General features: G+C 50.0%; 1 protein-coding gene across 9 annotated transcripts in view; it reads left to right on the top strand.

Annotated features, from left to right (window-relative positions):
• CEP164 (centrosomal protein 164) overlaps nt 1-15051 on the top strand; it is a 74401-nt gene that overhangs the window by 33548 nt on the left and 25802 nt on the right. For all 9 annotated transcript variants that reach the window (XR_006340674.1, XR_006340673.1, XM_043900082.1 and 6 more), the window contains exons 7-10: nt 54-131; nt 9101-9469; nt 10378-10458; nt 12580-12663. Coding sequence is in view for 7 of the 9 variants with exons in the window: in XM_043900082.1 (XP_043756017.1) it covers nt 54-131; nt 9101-9469; nt 10378-10458; nt 12580-12663 (612 nt within the window). In the remaining 2 variants the exon portion in view is untranslated. The remainder of the gene's footprint in view (nt 1-53; nt 132-9100; nt 9470-10377; nt 10459-12579; nt 12664-15051) is intronic.

The following is a 15051-nucleotide window of genomic DNA, read 5'->3' on the forward strand; positions in this document are numbered from 1 at the left end:
CTGGGCCTGCACCCGGGGCTGACCAGTTTGCTTGCCATCATTTTCATTTTCAGAGTGTTCGCAGCTCAAGTGAGCTTCTTAGGAACCTGCACCTGGACATCGGGGCGCTGGGGGGTGACTTTGAGTATGAGGTAAGAGCCTGAAGCACCTGCAGACAGTTGTCTCAGCCTGGCAGGTTCCCCCCTTCCTTCCTGAGCCTTTCTTCTCAGGGATACATATTTGGAAAGATAACTCTTTTGTCCCGGTCCTGTCCACATGGGGTTCCTGGGGTTGGGGGAAGTACAAGCCGGGAAAGGAATTCATCCATTCACTCATTTATCAAATAACCGCCATTTATTAACTCCTTCTATGTGAGGCACTTCACTCTCAGCCGTACAAGTCTCAGTTAGCTGCGATTCCCGCCCTCGAAGAGTTTATAGTCTCATAAAAGAGGGACCCCTGTAATCAGAACACAAGAGTAGAATGCAGGGAGGCTGTCCAGACAGTAAACCGCAGTGCTGTGGGTGGGGGGCGGGCAGAATCCCGGGGTGTCCCGTCTGTTTGGGAAGGCTTCAGTGAGAATCTGACACCTGAGGTGAGCCAGGAAGAACGGTAGCATGACTGCATGCGCAGAGGCGAGCGGTGAGGGAGCGAGCCGGCTGCAGGGCACTGAATGGGCAGAGGCAGGAGGGGAGGACGAGGGCCAGTCTTTCACCTGGAGCTCGGGCACGTGTGGGAGAGGATTGGAGGTGGGGCTGTGGAGGCGGGTTGGGCTGGGTCATGGAAGACCTGAGTGCTGGCTGAAAATTTGGGACTGAATTACACAGGCGTTGGGAGCCATCGGAGGGTGTGAATGAAAATGTAATGCCATCCAGGTTCTTTTTCTTTTTTTTAATTAAAAAAATTTTTTTTTTTTTTTTTTTGCTGTGTTGGGTCTTAGTTGTGGCACTCAGGATCTTCAATCTTCATTGTGGCATGCAGGCTCTTTAGTTTCAGCACATGGGTTGTAATTCCCAACCAGGGATCAAACCCGGTCTCCCTGAATTGGGAATGCGGAGTCTTAGCCACTGGACAGCCAGGGAAGTCCCGCCATCCGGATTCTTAACATCTGTTGAGTGCTGGCTGTGGGGCATCCGTGTGCTGGACCCTGTGGGCGATCTGAACACTGGTAAGGTGTGGTCCAGGGTGGCCTCCAGGAGTGTGCAGTCAGAGAGGAAGGTTGCTGGGTCCTCTCGTGAGCCTTCAGTATATGTTGAATAAATGAATATTTAGGAAGTTTTAAAGCAGGGGAGGGTGTGTAAAGAGCTCCAGCACTGCTACACTGTTCAGAATTTATTTATTTGGTTGCACCAGGTCTTAGTTGTGGCACATGGAATCTTTTAGTTGAGGCATGCAGAATCTAGTTCCCTGACCAGAGATTGAATGGGGGCCCCTGCATTGGGAGAGCAGAGTCTTAGCCACCAGACCACCAGGGAAGTCCTTAGAGGGGAGAGAAACTACCTGCTGAGAGATCAGGGAGAACTTGGAAGAGACGGCATTTAATCTGGATCTTGAAGAGAAATAGTTAAGTTCGAGACGTGGGAGTGGAAGGGATGTTTTAGGCAAGTGAACAGCTTGAACAAAGACACAAGGCCTGGGAACCACAGAATGTGGATGGGAAGAGCTTCCAGACTGTGCCCCCAGCAGTTGTGTTGCTTCTCATCTCTTTCCCCCGGTCTGTCCTTCACTCCCACGAGAATGTTCTTTAAAACGAACAGACAGAACCTGAAACTCATTAGGTCATTGTAATAGCTAAAACCTCCAATGCATTTTTCTACTGAAAAAGGCACATTGCCTACTGTTTGTTCTTGGCCTAATGTCTAATTTAGTAATTTTTTTGACAATTAAGCTTTCTCTAAGGGTGCCCAAAGTATTCAAACAACCAATACATCATGAAGTCAGCAACTCAGATTTCCCCAAACATTGAAATATCGATTGCCAGGTCAGTTAAACTTTCCGTAAAGTAGAAAATTCTCTTAAAGACTTTAAACACTTTCAAATGAAGAGATCACTCACATTTATTAGAATGCTCATAAAACTGACCAATGAAACAAGAATGCGTGTATCACAGATTTCACTGTTTGCTTATTATCTTCTATTATTATATCCTTATCCCTTTCCACGTTCTTCTTGTTTCTGACTTTTGCTTCATGGTCTTCAGCTCTCTTCGAGAGCCAGGGGAGGGTCCCAGACTGGCTGAGGTTGAGGACGCTTGTTGACCCCTGAAGTACTGTTTAGTGTCTCAGTTGTGTTTGACTCTTTGCCCCCGTGGACTGCAGCTTGCCAGGCTTCACTGTCCTTCACCGTCTTCCGGAGGTTGCTCACACTCACATCCTGAGATACAGGTGGGCTTTTTCAGCTGATCCCACTCTGGCCATTAGGTGGGTCCCGTTTTATACTTAGGCTGTCTCGTTTTATTTTGTAAAGTCACTTCTGGCTGTGCTGGGTCTTCTTTGCAGTGTGCAGCGGTTTCTCTAGTTGTGGCATGCAGGCTTATAGTTGCCCCACAACATGTGGGATCTTAGTTCCCCAACCAGGATTCGAACCCATGTCCCCCTGCATTGGAAGGCAGATTCTTAACCCCTGGGCCACCTGAGGAGTCCCTGAGCTGTCTCTGTTGCCTCAGAAACTGTCTCCGTTTTTGGCTCTGCTCAATCATGTATGCTTTGATTGTGACTTTGACACTTTCTGTCACATGTGACACTTTTTTCTGAGTGTCATCAACCTAATTTGGGTATACTTTGAAACTGTTTCTTTCAAGTGGGGCATGGTCTGTTGGCATTAAATCCATAGCCTTCTGCCTCTTTGGTGCTTTTGAAATGATAACTTTATTAGTTCTCATCTGCCATTAAGATGTTATGATGCTGTTGGAATCAGTAGCTTAGGTTCTGAGCCTGGAAGGATGACCATGAGTAGGAATAGGGTGTCAGGAGGACTCCCTGGCTTTTGGAGAAAGGGCAGTCTCCCTGAGACTGAGCAAATTGAGAGTAAAGATTCTGGCCTGTTCATGTCTGTGTGTCCATCACCTGGCTTGCTGTGGAACTTAGGAAGTGCATGGGTGTATTTTGCTGAGCAGTTGAGAGGATGAAGGGCTTCCCGGGAAGCTGAACTGGCAAAGAATCCCCTGCAATGCAGGAGACCCCAGTTCAATCCCGGGGTTGGGAAGATCCACTGGAGGAGGGATAGGCTACCCACTCCAGTATTCTTGGGCTTCCCTGGTGGCTTAGATGGTAAAGATTCCACCTGCAGTGCAGGAGACTTGGGTTTGACCCCTGGGTTAGGAAGATCCCTTGGAGAAGGAAATGGCTACACACTCCAGTATTCTGGCCTGGAGAATTCCATGGACAGAGGAGCCTTGTGGCTAAGTCCACGGGGTTGCAAAGATTTGGACACAACTGAGTGACTTTCACTTTCTGTTGAGAGGATGAATAGGTGAGTGAGTGAGTGAGTGAGCCACGCTGGGACCGGAGGATATGCTGTCAGGTCTCATTGTGCTTCTTTCTTTCCTGGGTTTTCCCGGGTCCTAACTAGAGTAGATACTTGGTCCCTGCTTCAGCTGGTGAATTGAAAATCCCCATATGGACCAATCATAATGTACTATGACTTGGAAGAGTTTATTTTTACTTTATAATTGATTATAAATGTCAACAAAAAAAGGGATTTTCTTCTTTGACATGTCCTGGATTTTCAGACACTTCCCTTCTGATCTTTATGTGTTTCTTTGAAGGAGTGGGTGTTTTAAGCGCATTTTTTTATAACCTCTTTAATATAAATAGGCAACTCAGTGTGATGGGGGGGAAATGTCTGGAGTAGGAGGTGTTACATACACTCCCCACCTCTGTCTCTAGCATCCCAGCAGATTTCGTTCTTTTTGCCACATGGAGTGTTGGAGTCCTGTGTTCTAGCCTCAGTCAGGAACTGGGGCTGTTCGTGTTGGGGATGAACGGGAGTTTCAGGACAGACAAAGCTGTCTCTGATTGCCATACCCTTTAAAATGGCTTTTGTCCCAGTTTATTGGTAGGGCTCAGATGGTAAAGAATCTGCCTGCAGTGCAGGAGACTCAGGTTTGATCCCTGGGTCAGGAAGATCCCCTGGAGGAGGGAATGGCAACCCACTGCAGTATTCTTACCTGGAGAATCCCACGGACAGAGGAGCCGGGCAGGCTTCGCTCCGTGGGGTTGCAAAGAGTCAGACACGACTTAGTGACTGAACAGCAGTAGTGTAGACCTTGGGTCCTCTGAACTGCCTACCTCTTCCAGCTCTTGGGCATCTCGGGCTGCCGGAGATGGAGGGCTTATCCTATGGTTTGTTCTACTCTGTCTCGCTGTGAGCAGTCACTTTGCTCATGATTCCATGAGAGGGCAGTAGGATGGCAAGAATGCCTCTCTCTCTCCTTCCCCCTCCTCTCCTGCCTTCAGCTTAAACCCATTTCTAGTCTATTACAGGATCAAAAGCGCTAGGTTCCTGGAACAGACACTAAGAATGGAAGGGAGTGAAAGAGGGAAGGCTGAAGGGTAGATGAGCAGGCAGCAGGTGGCCTTGTGGAGCTCTTGAAAAGCCCATCAGCAGATCAAAGGGGAGGGAGGGAGCTGCGCTTAGAAATAACAGGATGATGTCAGTGTGATTGGAAAGCGCTAACCACATCACCAGGGAGCAGTGCAAAGAGCTGAGACGGACTGGGTGGGAATGAGGCGTGGGAAAGAAACCAGACTGACGTTTGGCTTGGTGGGGGTCTCCCCAGCATGGGATCAGTGCAAGGACGTTGTGTTCAGCTCCCCCATTCTCCACCCCTGAGCCCCCGTGTGGATCGTAGGGCCCCTGCCTTTGTGTTCTGGGCCACAGGAGGGGGACTGCGGCATGGAAGACCTCAGAGCTTTTGGGGGGTATGTTCAATATTCATGAACCGATTCTTACAGGCACTCTCCTGCACCCTCCCCCACACCCCTTCATGCAGATGGCAAGATCTTTTTGGAATAAACAGCAGGAATGTGCCTTGAGACACTCAAGGACCAGGGGCTGTGACAGGAGGAAACAGATGGAGCATGGTTGAGCTGGGAGTAGGGCTGTGCCGGGGGTGTGTCCCTGTTCTCACCCGGGTACCCCATAGGACGCTGGTGCAGGGGGCCATGTGCAGGGGCCTGGGCGTGCGTCCTGGGTGGGGCCTCAGGCCGTGAGCCCCGAGATGGGATGAGGAGCAGTGGTGGAGAGGAGCATGGAGTCGGCTGGGTTTTCCAGGCATATAGCTCCCATTCATCCATTTGTGGATAATCCACAACAGATGCCTCTGCCTCTACCGTCTTCCTCCGCAAGATGTCCCTCTGCCCGCCCTGTCATTGCAGTTAGTTGACGTGGGCACAGGGAATGCAAGTTCATTTATTTTAATGTTAGCCATGTTTTAATATTTTACTGTTTAGATAGACAGAATAGGTTCAGTTCTGTCATGGAACACTCTTCTTTTGAAGGCTTGAGCATGGCATAGCCTGGGCCTGACATTCTTGCTGTCTGGCCGTATTCTTTCATGTGTAAGAATGGGAATCTCCATGTGGATCTGGTGTCCTCTGATTTTTGATAGCATACTTGTTTTTCCATCATCCTGAATATCCATAGTTGACTTTTATTTAGCTATTTTCCATCTCATAACCACCGTGACAAATATAATCTGATCTCTGTATAGCTTTGCAAAGTAGATACAACTTTACAGAGTAGGAACTCCTCTCTCTGTGTTGATGCACTTAATCATTTTTAAAAATCGAGTCCCAAACATTGACTGAGCATCTTGTATGTGCTAGAAGGCACTGAGGATATTAGGGAGCTGATGTGGTGGGGGTGACAGACAAGGAAGTCAGCCTTTATAATACAGTAGTGGTTGTGCAAAAGGTTGGGGCAGGCTGATTTCAGGAAGGCTTCCTGGAAGAGGTGATGCTGTCAGGACCAGTGGGAGCTTGTCAGGGTAGATTCTGTGTGTGTGTGTGTTAAGGATACGCACAGCAGAGCAGGGAAATAGCGTGATGTTTGTTCGCAGGCAGGATGTGTGTGGCTGGAGATGACCTCAGAGGAGCAGGCAGGGCTTGTTGAGAAGGGCTGTGAGCCGTGCGAGGAGATGTGAACTTTTGGTCTGATACCCTCTCTGTCCTCCAATCAGAGGTCTGTTGCCTGTCTTTCATCAGGAGATGAGCATGGCCAGGGCAGATTGGGCCTGCTCACTGAGTCAGACACCTTTCACTCCCCGCAAGACACCCCCACATTCTTCTTCTCCATAAGATTTTTCATGAATTTTTGTTGGATTATAGTTGCTTTGTGATGTTGTGTTCGTTTCCGCCATACGGCAAAGTGAATCCACTCTGTGTTTACACGGGTTCCCTCCCTCTGGATTTGCGTCCCATTCAGGTCCCCGAGAGCCCCGAGCTATGCTGGGCGGCACGCTGCGGTTCCATGTGCGGTTCTCGTTAGTTACCTGGTTTTTACGTAGCATCAACAGAGTGTATATGTCAGTCTCAACCCCCCTCCCTGCTTGGTATCCATACATTTGTTCTCTGTGTCTGTCTCTCTTTCTGCTTTGCAAATAAGATTACGTATACCCTTTTTCTAGATTCTACGTATATGCGTTAATATACACTATCTGTTTTTCTCTTTCTGACTTACTTCACTCTGTATAACAGTCTCTGGGTCCATCCATGTCTCTGCAAATGGCGCAGTTTCATTCCTTTTTATGGCTGAGTAATAAAGAGTCCGTTGTATACATGTACCACATCTTCTTTACCCACATCCTCCGTGAGCCCCCGACCAGTCACTGCGTGCTGGCCGCTGTGGGGACACCGAGGTGAGGAGGCCTGGCCTTGCCCTGGAGAGGCCTCTCAGAGGAGGGAGGAGCTGACTGCGGATCTCCTCCACGCTGCAGTTGGAGTGTCGGGAGGGTGGGCAGCACTGGAGGGCACTGTGCTTTGGTGCTGCCAGGGCGTGAGGGAAGCCCACCCCTTCTCTGTTCGGCCTCCGCTTCCCTCCCTGGGCGCAGGCTGGGGGCTGATGACAGCATCATCACTGTGTCCCGTGTCCTTTGCTTCTGGCAGTCAAAGCTCATAGCCAGGGCCACCGGGGACACTTCACTTTTCTCCAGACCTAGCTGAATTCCTTGAGGGCAGGATCGGTCTTCATATTTGGGTCCCCACGGCAGGGTTGAGAAGGTGCTCAGTGAATGAACGTGTGGGCCTCATCATAAAACATGAGGTATCAGGAGCTCCCTGGTGGTCTAGTGGCTAAGACTCCACGTGTTCCCAATGCAGGGGGCGTGGGTTCCTTCCCTGGTCAGGGAACTAAGATCCCGCTTGCCGCAGCTAAGAGTTTACATGCTGCAATTTAAAAAAATTGAAAAAGATCTTGCATGCCGCAATGAAGATCAAAGATCCTGCCTGCCACATAAGACTGGTACAGCCAAATAAGCACACGAAAAAATGAGTTAGCGTTTATGGAGCGCTTGCAGTGTCCAGGTACAGTTCTCTGCTCTTTACTCACTTAATGAGCGTTAACTCATTTAATCTTCCTAACAACCCTATGAGATAGGCTTTATGATACCCCTCATTTTAGGGGAAGAAACTGAGGCACAGAAAATTTAGTTTCCACGAGGTCCCTGGAAGCATGGAGCCAAGATTTGAAACCTGGGTGTTCTGTCTCTGAAGCCAGGCTCTGAAAGCACCCTGCTGCTTCTCTCTCTTAACCATCCTTGGAAAGTTTGGGTGGGCTTGTTGGTCGACTACCAGACCCACAGTGGGTGGTCACAGCTTTGGGTTTAGTGGATCCTTTTACAGACAGACGGCATGGATGAATGCTGGATTTGGGGTTTCTCCTTGGCCCTCTGGACTCTGGTCATCGGGCTTCTTGTTGGAGTCTCCAGAGTTGGGGGTCAGGAGGTCTCAAAAGTCACTGTTCACACTGATGGCTCAAGTGTCAGGCCAGATGTTTTCTGGGAGAAGGTCTTTGCCTGAGCCCAGAAGAGATTGCTGGCTGTGTTTCCAAGGGCAGGGTCCTTTTCTTCTTGTGGCAGCTCTAAACGTTTTCCTAGGTCTCTTCGCTAGGTCTTTCCCATGGGGTTTGTGAGTGAGAAGCAGGGTGGGCAGCTGTAGAGGGGTGCTGCTCCCGTCTCCTTTGAAGAGAACCCGCCGAGGGGACCTTGGTGGATTGACGGCCTGCAGCTCCTGAACCATTGATCTGCCCCGGCTCGTGCCAAGGCTCGGCTTGTTGAAGGAGTTGGTGGTGGTGCAGCAGGTCCCAGAGTAGGGCCATTTCTGCCTGGTGACTGCGGGGCTCTCCCCGGGGCTGGAGGCCCTCTCAGACCTGGTCTGTGGCCCAAGGCGCTCCTACTTGGGCCCCTGCCTTCCCTTTCTCAGACCTGTGTTCCCAGGCCTCCCCCCACCTCCCGGGCCCTCTGGGCATTTCCCCCATCAGTGTCCTACCCTCACCCCATCTGGCACCTCGTGCCCACAACACTCACTGGACAGTCCTCCGACAGAGGAGCCTGGCCCCTGGGCTGCTTGTGTAGCCTCCTGGTGCGGGTGGGTGGGTGCTTTAGGGAGAGAGCTACCCTCGCTGCTATGGAGGAGGGGCACCCTCTCGATCTTTCTTCCCTGCTGCCTTTTATTTATTCATTTTCCTGCTGCCTTTAAAAATGAAAAACAGAAGCTCTGGACCTTTCTCTCGTGTGGTTCTCTGTCCTCATTGTCAGAAACAAACATTGACTTCTGAGCCTGCGGTCTTACGGTTTGGCCAGTGGGACTGGAACAAGACAGATTTATTACTTGAGGATGTGATGGGTGGTTGTAGAGTCGGGCACTGTCCAGGGCACTGGATTCCAAGCCCTTCAGTGGACAGGCGTCAGGTTGGGTATATCCAGGTCAACGTGAAGTTCAGAGTCAGTGGATCTGGGCTGGAGCCAGGAGTCTGTTTTTAAAAGCTTTTCAGGTATGGGATAACCATTGGTTTCAGAACTGCAGGCATCAAGGAACAATGGCAGTTCTGTCTTATCAAGTCTCCAAACTCCTTGCATTAATTCCTGATGTCTTCCCTTCTGACGTGGTTGGCTGCTCCCTAGGAGTCTCCAAGAGCAAGCCAGCCAGAGGAGAAGGACGTTTCTCTTGATTCCGATGCTGCCGGCCCCCTTACTGCTGGCAAGCCCTTCAGCCAAGGTGCAGACAGCAGCCTGAGCAGTGCTGACGGCAAAGAGCAACAGCGAAGAGAGGCAAGTTGGTTCCCAGATAAAGGAAAGAATGAGAAGAATGATCCTGGGACATCCAGAAGTGTGGTGGACCCCGGAGGTGATCAGCTTGCCAATGCCACTAAAAAAGAGGCACCAGAGGACCCAGTGGACGCAGGAGAGGAGGGTTCCAGGAAGGAAGAGGCAGCTGAGGAGCCAAAGAAGGAGGCCTCTGTCCCAAAAGAGAGCAGATCAGAGGCGAGTGAAGTAAGTCACTCGGTCCCGAGGGCAGTTGCTGGCTCCAGGCCTCTCTGCTCTCTTGAGCCCGGAGCACGGTTCTCTCTGTTCATCTTTATTACTGAGTCAGAAGCTTTATTTGCAGAACCTGCAATGGGCTGTCAACATCAGCCAGAACCCTTAATTGTGACAAATATGCCCAGACCCAGCAGGCAGTAAAATCCTGAATGAAACTCCATACCTGCTGGCACTAGAAATTCAGAGCAGACATTTGCTTTTCCATGGGCACCCTCCTGGGATATTCATGCTCTTCTGGGCTCCCACTTACTTCCTCTCACCATTTCCCACCTCCCCCTCCTACTTCTTGACATCAGTTTTGGGTTATTCCTGGTTGCATCCTATGTTCCTAGAAAGAGAGGAAGCATGGAGGGAGGTGGGGGGGCCACATTTGGGAGTGTCCTGCCCCAGCACTGGTCAGTCAGGTTACAGGAAGCCTTGCTTGGCAAGATGGTCCAGTGACCCAGATGGACAGACGTAGGAGCCAGGGGCGAGAGCATTTGGCGTCTTCATTTTCCAGCCCTCAGTCCTGCTCCTCCTCCAGGGGGATGGTGAGGGAATTCATTAAAGAGCTTTTCACTGCTTCCTGGAAAAGATGCTCTCGTTATGTATTTCTAGGAGAACATCAAACTTCTCCACCTCTGACTTTCTAACCACCTCCCCCTCCGCTTCGCTTGGCTGTCCCTCCACGTGTAGAGTGTTGCCCGTGGGCTGCCCAGCCTGAGTGGGCTGGGGGCTGGGAATGGGAGGGTCCACAGGCCTCTCAGGTTTTCCAGAGGAGGTGGATTTCGGTTTGGGTTCAGCCCTGTGTGGGCGCCATGGAGACTGGTAACGACCCTCTGTCTTTTGCTCCGGTGACTTCTCTGCGTCTTTCTCCCCAGGAGTCGGAGATCAGTGAACACGTGAAGCAGCTACAGCTCTCAGACTCCGCTGCTTCTGACCCCAGGTCTTTCCTGGGCTTGGTGAGTCTCAGTCTGAGATGGGGGTGCGGGGGTGCGGTGGGCAGCAGAGTAGTGATAAAGAGCACGGCTATGCGAGTTACTGTGGTTAAATAACTTGCCGAGCATCTCACAGCTTGTAAGTGGGGAAGTTAGGACTCAAACTTGGGTCCTGTCTAACTCTGTTTCCTCAGCTCGCCCTACCAAGGATAACACTATCTACTTTTTAGGTTTCTTGTGAGAAGAAAGTGGGGTAAAGCATATATACATCATTAGCATATGACTATTAAACAAGCATAGCTGTTATTACTACTGCTCCTTGAACTGCCTGTGAGATCATATGAGATCATGGCTCTGGGCTCTTAACAAGAGCATTGTATGAGTGTAAGAGAGTCGAGGCTGTGTGTGTGTGTGTTTATGGGATCACTGAACTGTGGCAAGGAAGGACCAGTCTTCAGGCTCTGACCAAGAAGTGTGTTGTGGTGTGGTCATTTCCAAAGTGAAGACTGCTCTGGAATGCCAGCATCCATGGTGTCTTTGTTCCAGCCCTTCCACCTTCCACAGAGCTTCCCAAATCCTGGCTTCACTTGCCGGGTTTGTATCTAAGGGGAGTAGTCTGGGGTGCTTTTTGGCAGAGCATTTCTTCCAGAAACCACACTCCATCTGTTTGGAGGAGGCAGATCAAAGGGAAGGGATTAGTGGGAGAGGGTCAGGGATGAGCAGTAGTGATACGAGGGGGTGCAGAGGAATTAGGAGGCTGTGTGCTCAAGCCCCTTGCCGAGCCATGGGCTTAAGGAGCCAGATGGCAGCTGCATTGAGTGGAGTAGAACTCACGCTGAAAGGAAAATGTCATCCACACAGAAAACCCACAAGCCAGGAAGGGGAGGCAAAGTCACTATTGGCAGAAACCATCATGAAGAGTCACCGTGCCACAGAGCTCTCTGAAGCAAGGGCCCTGGCCCTTCTCAGGGAGTCGCCCTGTGGAGAAGTGTGTCCGTCAGCATTTTTCTTCTTTATGGGAGTGGGTGGAGGAAGCCATGGCCAGCAGGACCAGACCTTGGCTGGGCATCGCGCCATTCATCAGGGCTGATGACAGAACTGTCCCTGTTAGCGTGCTGTCAGATAGCAATCCATCACCTAGCCCAGTGGGGCTCCTGGGTTCAGAGGGGGAGGTGTCCTGGCTCTGTGGCAGCCAGAGGGCAGTGGGGAGCTGGCACCTGCGTGGGCCCTTGCTGCCCGTCCTAAAGAGAAGCCAGTGGAGAAAGTGGTGCTGATTCATCCCCATTGTCCAGAGGGGCACCTGTATGGGAAGGGGAAACCAGCTGGGAGGAGCCTGGCAAGCCCTGTTTCCTACCCGCCCACAGATCTTCTGGGCACTTAGGCCTCCTGTTGGGCACCAGCAGGGAGAGACAGCTGGAAAGTGACATGCTTTGCAGCACATGTCAGGCAAAGAGCTTGGGCTCTGGAGTCGGCCCAGGACACATCTGACCCCCAGCCCTGCTGCTTAACAGATGCGTGACCTTGGGCAAGTTACATGGGCTCTCAAACAGCTTCCTACTCTGTGAGAGAAAAATAAGACAGTCTCATAGGGTTACTTTCTTCCCCTGTAATTTGAGTATGAAAAATTTCAACCGTATGGAAAAATTAAAAGAATTTTATAGTGAATATCTACATACTCACACCCTAGAGTCTGCAGTGAGCAGTATACCATAGTTGCTTTACCACATATCTTTCCATCTAGTCGCAGTTATTTTGAAGAAAAGCGAAAGTGTTAGTCACTCCGCCATGTCCTACTCTTTGCGACTCCATGGACTGTAGCCCCCCCAGGCTCCTCTGTCTATAAGATTCTCCAGACAAGAATGCTGGAGTGGGTTGTCATTTTCTACTCCAGGGGATCTTCCTGACCCACAGATTGAACCCGGGTCTCCTGCATTGCAGGCAGACTCTTTACTGTCTGAGCCACCAGGGAAGCCCAGTGTTATTTTAAAGATGAGATTAATGAGTAGGTATTGGAATGCTTGGCACAGTGTCTGGCACATAGTAGGCGTCTTTCTGGAAGGTGGGAGTGGAGGAGAGGCCCTGATCTCTGGTGGGCACTGACCAAGATTGGGGGAGAGCTGACCTCCCCGTCTCCACCATCTCCAGGACTTCGGTTTCCGCAGCCAGATCTCAGAGCGCCTGCTGGATGTGGATGTGCACTCCTCTGTCCTGGGTGGAGCCCGCTGGGAGGTAAGTCTCTCTGGGGCTGGGCTGGGGCCTCATTTTTGCTGATAATCAAGAGCTGAGGCCTGCCTATCCCAGGGTGCATTTCTGGGAGTTCTCTCGCTTCTGATTCATCAAGGCAAGGCCCTGACTGTGCCTGTGATGGAGCTTCCAACGTTCGTGCTCTGTTGCTGCTGTGAATTAAGGGCATTCCCTGGCCCCTGTTCTCCCTGTTTTTGTCTCTTCATCCATTCATTTAGCTCCTGAGGGCCAACCATTTATGCCTGTGCAAAAAAGCACTGTGCAGCTTGTGGATTTCAGGGCACTTCCTCACCTGGCCCATTCAACCTCTGCTCCCACATCCTCAGCCCACTTGCCGTGCCCTGGCTGTGCCCACCACTCGCCATTCCCCTGGGCCACACCGTCCACTGCTTCACCACCCTGCCTGCCGGCCGCCTCCCCTTGTGCCCTGAGAGCTCCTTCTTGGTCTTGGAGGCCCACCTCTGACGTCACCTCCTCCGTGCCGGATGGATTGGTCCTCCCCTCTGCTTCCCTTAGCGCTGCTGCTTTTCTTTTCCTGTTCTCTGTCTCCCTGGCCAGATGTAAGCTCTGGGCAGGCATGGGTGTCATTGAACCCAGAGTAGGGGATAAAGGAGCTTGAAGCCAAGGTCATTTTTTCATTTTCTCTTTTAGTATTGAAGGATGGTTTAATATTATGAATCTTCTAACTATATTTCATGATATCTGTGAATCAGAAGGTAAAACCTGATCACTTAGAGATCAAAAGGTATTTGATAAAAATTTAATATTGATTTCTAAAAATAATAGCATTAAGGAAGCCATTTATTTAACATGATTAAAATGATTTTTTTCTCAAAACAAGCATCAATATCATGGTGAAACACTAGCAAATATTTGCAAACAAAACTGACAAGGGATTAATCTCTAAAATATACAAACAGCTCATGTAGCTCAATAACCAAAAAATCAAACAACCCAATCCAAAAATGGGCAGAAGACCTAAACAGACATTTCTTCAAAGAAGACAGACAAACAAACAAACAAACAAACAAACATTACCACTTATTTTAAATAAATACCAATTTTGAAACAAAAAACGTTACCACTTATTTTAAATAAACACCAATTTTGAAACAAAAAGACAGATGGTCAACAAATACATTAAAAGGTACTCGGTATCATTAATTATTAGAGAAATGCAAATCAAAACTACAGTGAGGTATCCCTTTAGACCAGCTGGAATGGCCATCCTTTAAAAAAAATCTGTAAAAAATAAATGCCAAGATCTTTTTGCCTCCTCTGAGGGATTATTGAGAGGAGAGCGGTTCTGACGTGTGGTCTCTGCAGGTTTGAGGGGGCGTTTCCTTTGGGTAAAACAAGGTATTTAATGTGAATCAAGCCTGGGAGCCCTTCTTGAAGCCAGTCCTGAGTCAGGGTAGAGTTGTGAGTCCGGTTGATTGGAGCCTGACATGTTCCTCTCAGCTCTGGCTGATAAGCCTTCCTGGGCCACTGCTTAGCCACTGGGTCCCTGCTGGACACTGGATCTCTCCCCCTTACTGCCTGCCCACCGTTTGCAGCACTGGAGGTCTGTAAAGGCACAGACAAGGCCAGGTGGTGTTCGTCAGGAAGGGTTTGGAGCAGGTGATTGGTGAGGTACCTTTGGCAGCAGGTAAGTGGGAAAGTTACCGAGTTGGCCAGGCAAGGTGATTTTCCACTGCTCTGACTCCAAAATCTGGCCAATATTAGAATCCTTAAGTGAAAGAAAGCGAAAGTCACTCAGTCGTGTCCGACTCTTTGAGACCCCATGGACTATACAGTCCATGGAATTCTCCAGGCCAGAATACTGGAGTGGGTAGCCTTTCCCTTCTCCAGGAGATCTTTCCGGGATCGAACCTAGGTCTCCCACATTGCAAGCGGATTCTTTACTAGCCGAGCACAAGGGAAGCCCTTGGGGGGCTTTTAAAAAGACAGATTTCCTTGGGGGTTTTTTTTAAAAGAGTGGACCACCAGGGAAGTCCCTGTGATTTACTTAAGTGAAGACTGAATCGTGAACAAAAACAAAACCCCAGAGCTGAGTTTAGGTTGGGGAACGGGTGTCTTGAGCAGTCTTAGGCCAGAGGCTTTAGAACGGGCATGCGTTTCCTCGTTCTGAAGAGTGCCCATGTGCCTGATGGCCTTGCCTGGTTCCTTTGACTCCCTTTCTGGAGCAGAAAGTTCTAGGGAGCAAGTAAAACTCTGCTCAAAGGGCCTCTGTGTGGGTACTTGCCCAAGGTGTGCCCTTTTCTCTGGCTCAGGGCTGACTGAGTTTCTAGCAGAAAGGTGAATCAGGAAGGAAACAGACATTGTCTGCAGTTCATCCTTGCTGATTCTCAGCCCCCCAATATTTATTATGAT

Source organism: Cervus elaphus, chromosome 1 (genome assembly GCF_910594005.1).
Source record: "Cervus elaphus chromosome 1, mCerEla1.1, whole genome shotgun sequence".
In the NCBI taxonomy this organism is placed as follows: Eukaryota; Metazoa; Chordata; class Mammalia; order Artiodactyla; family Cervidae; genus Cervus; species Cervus elaphus.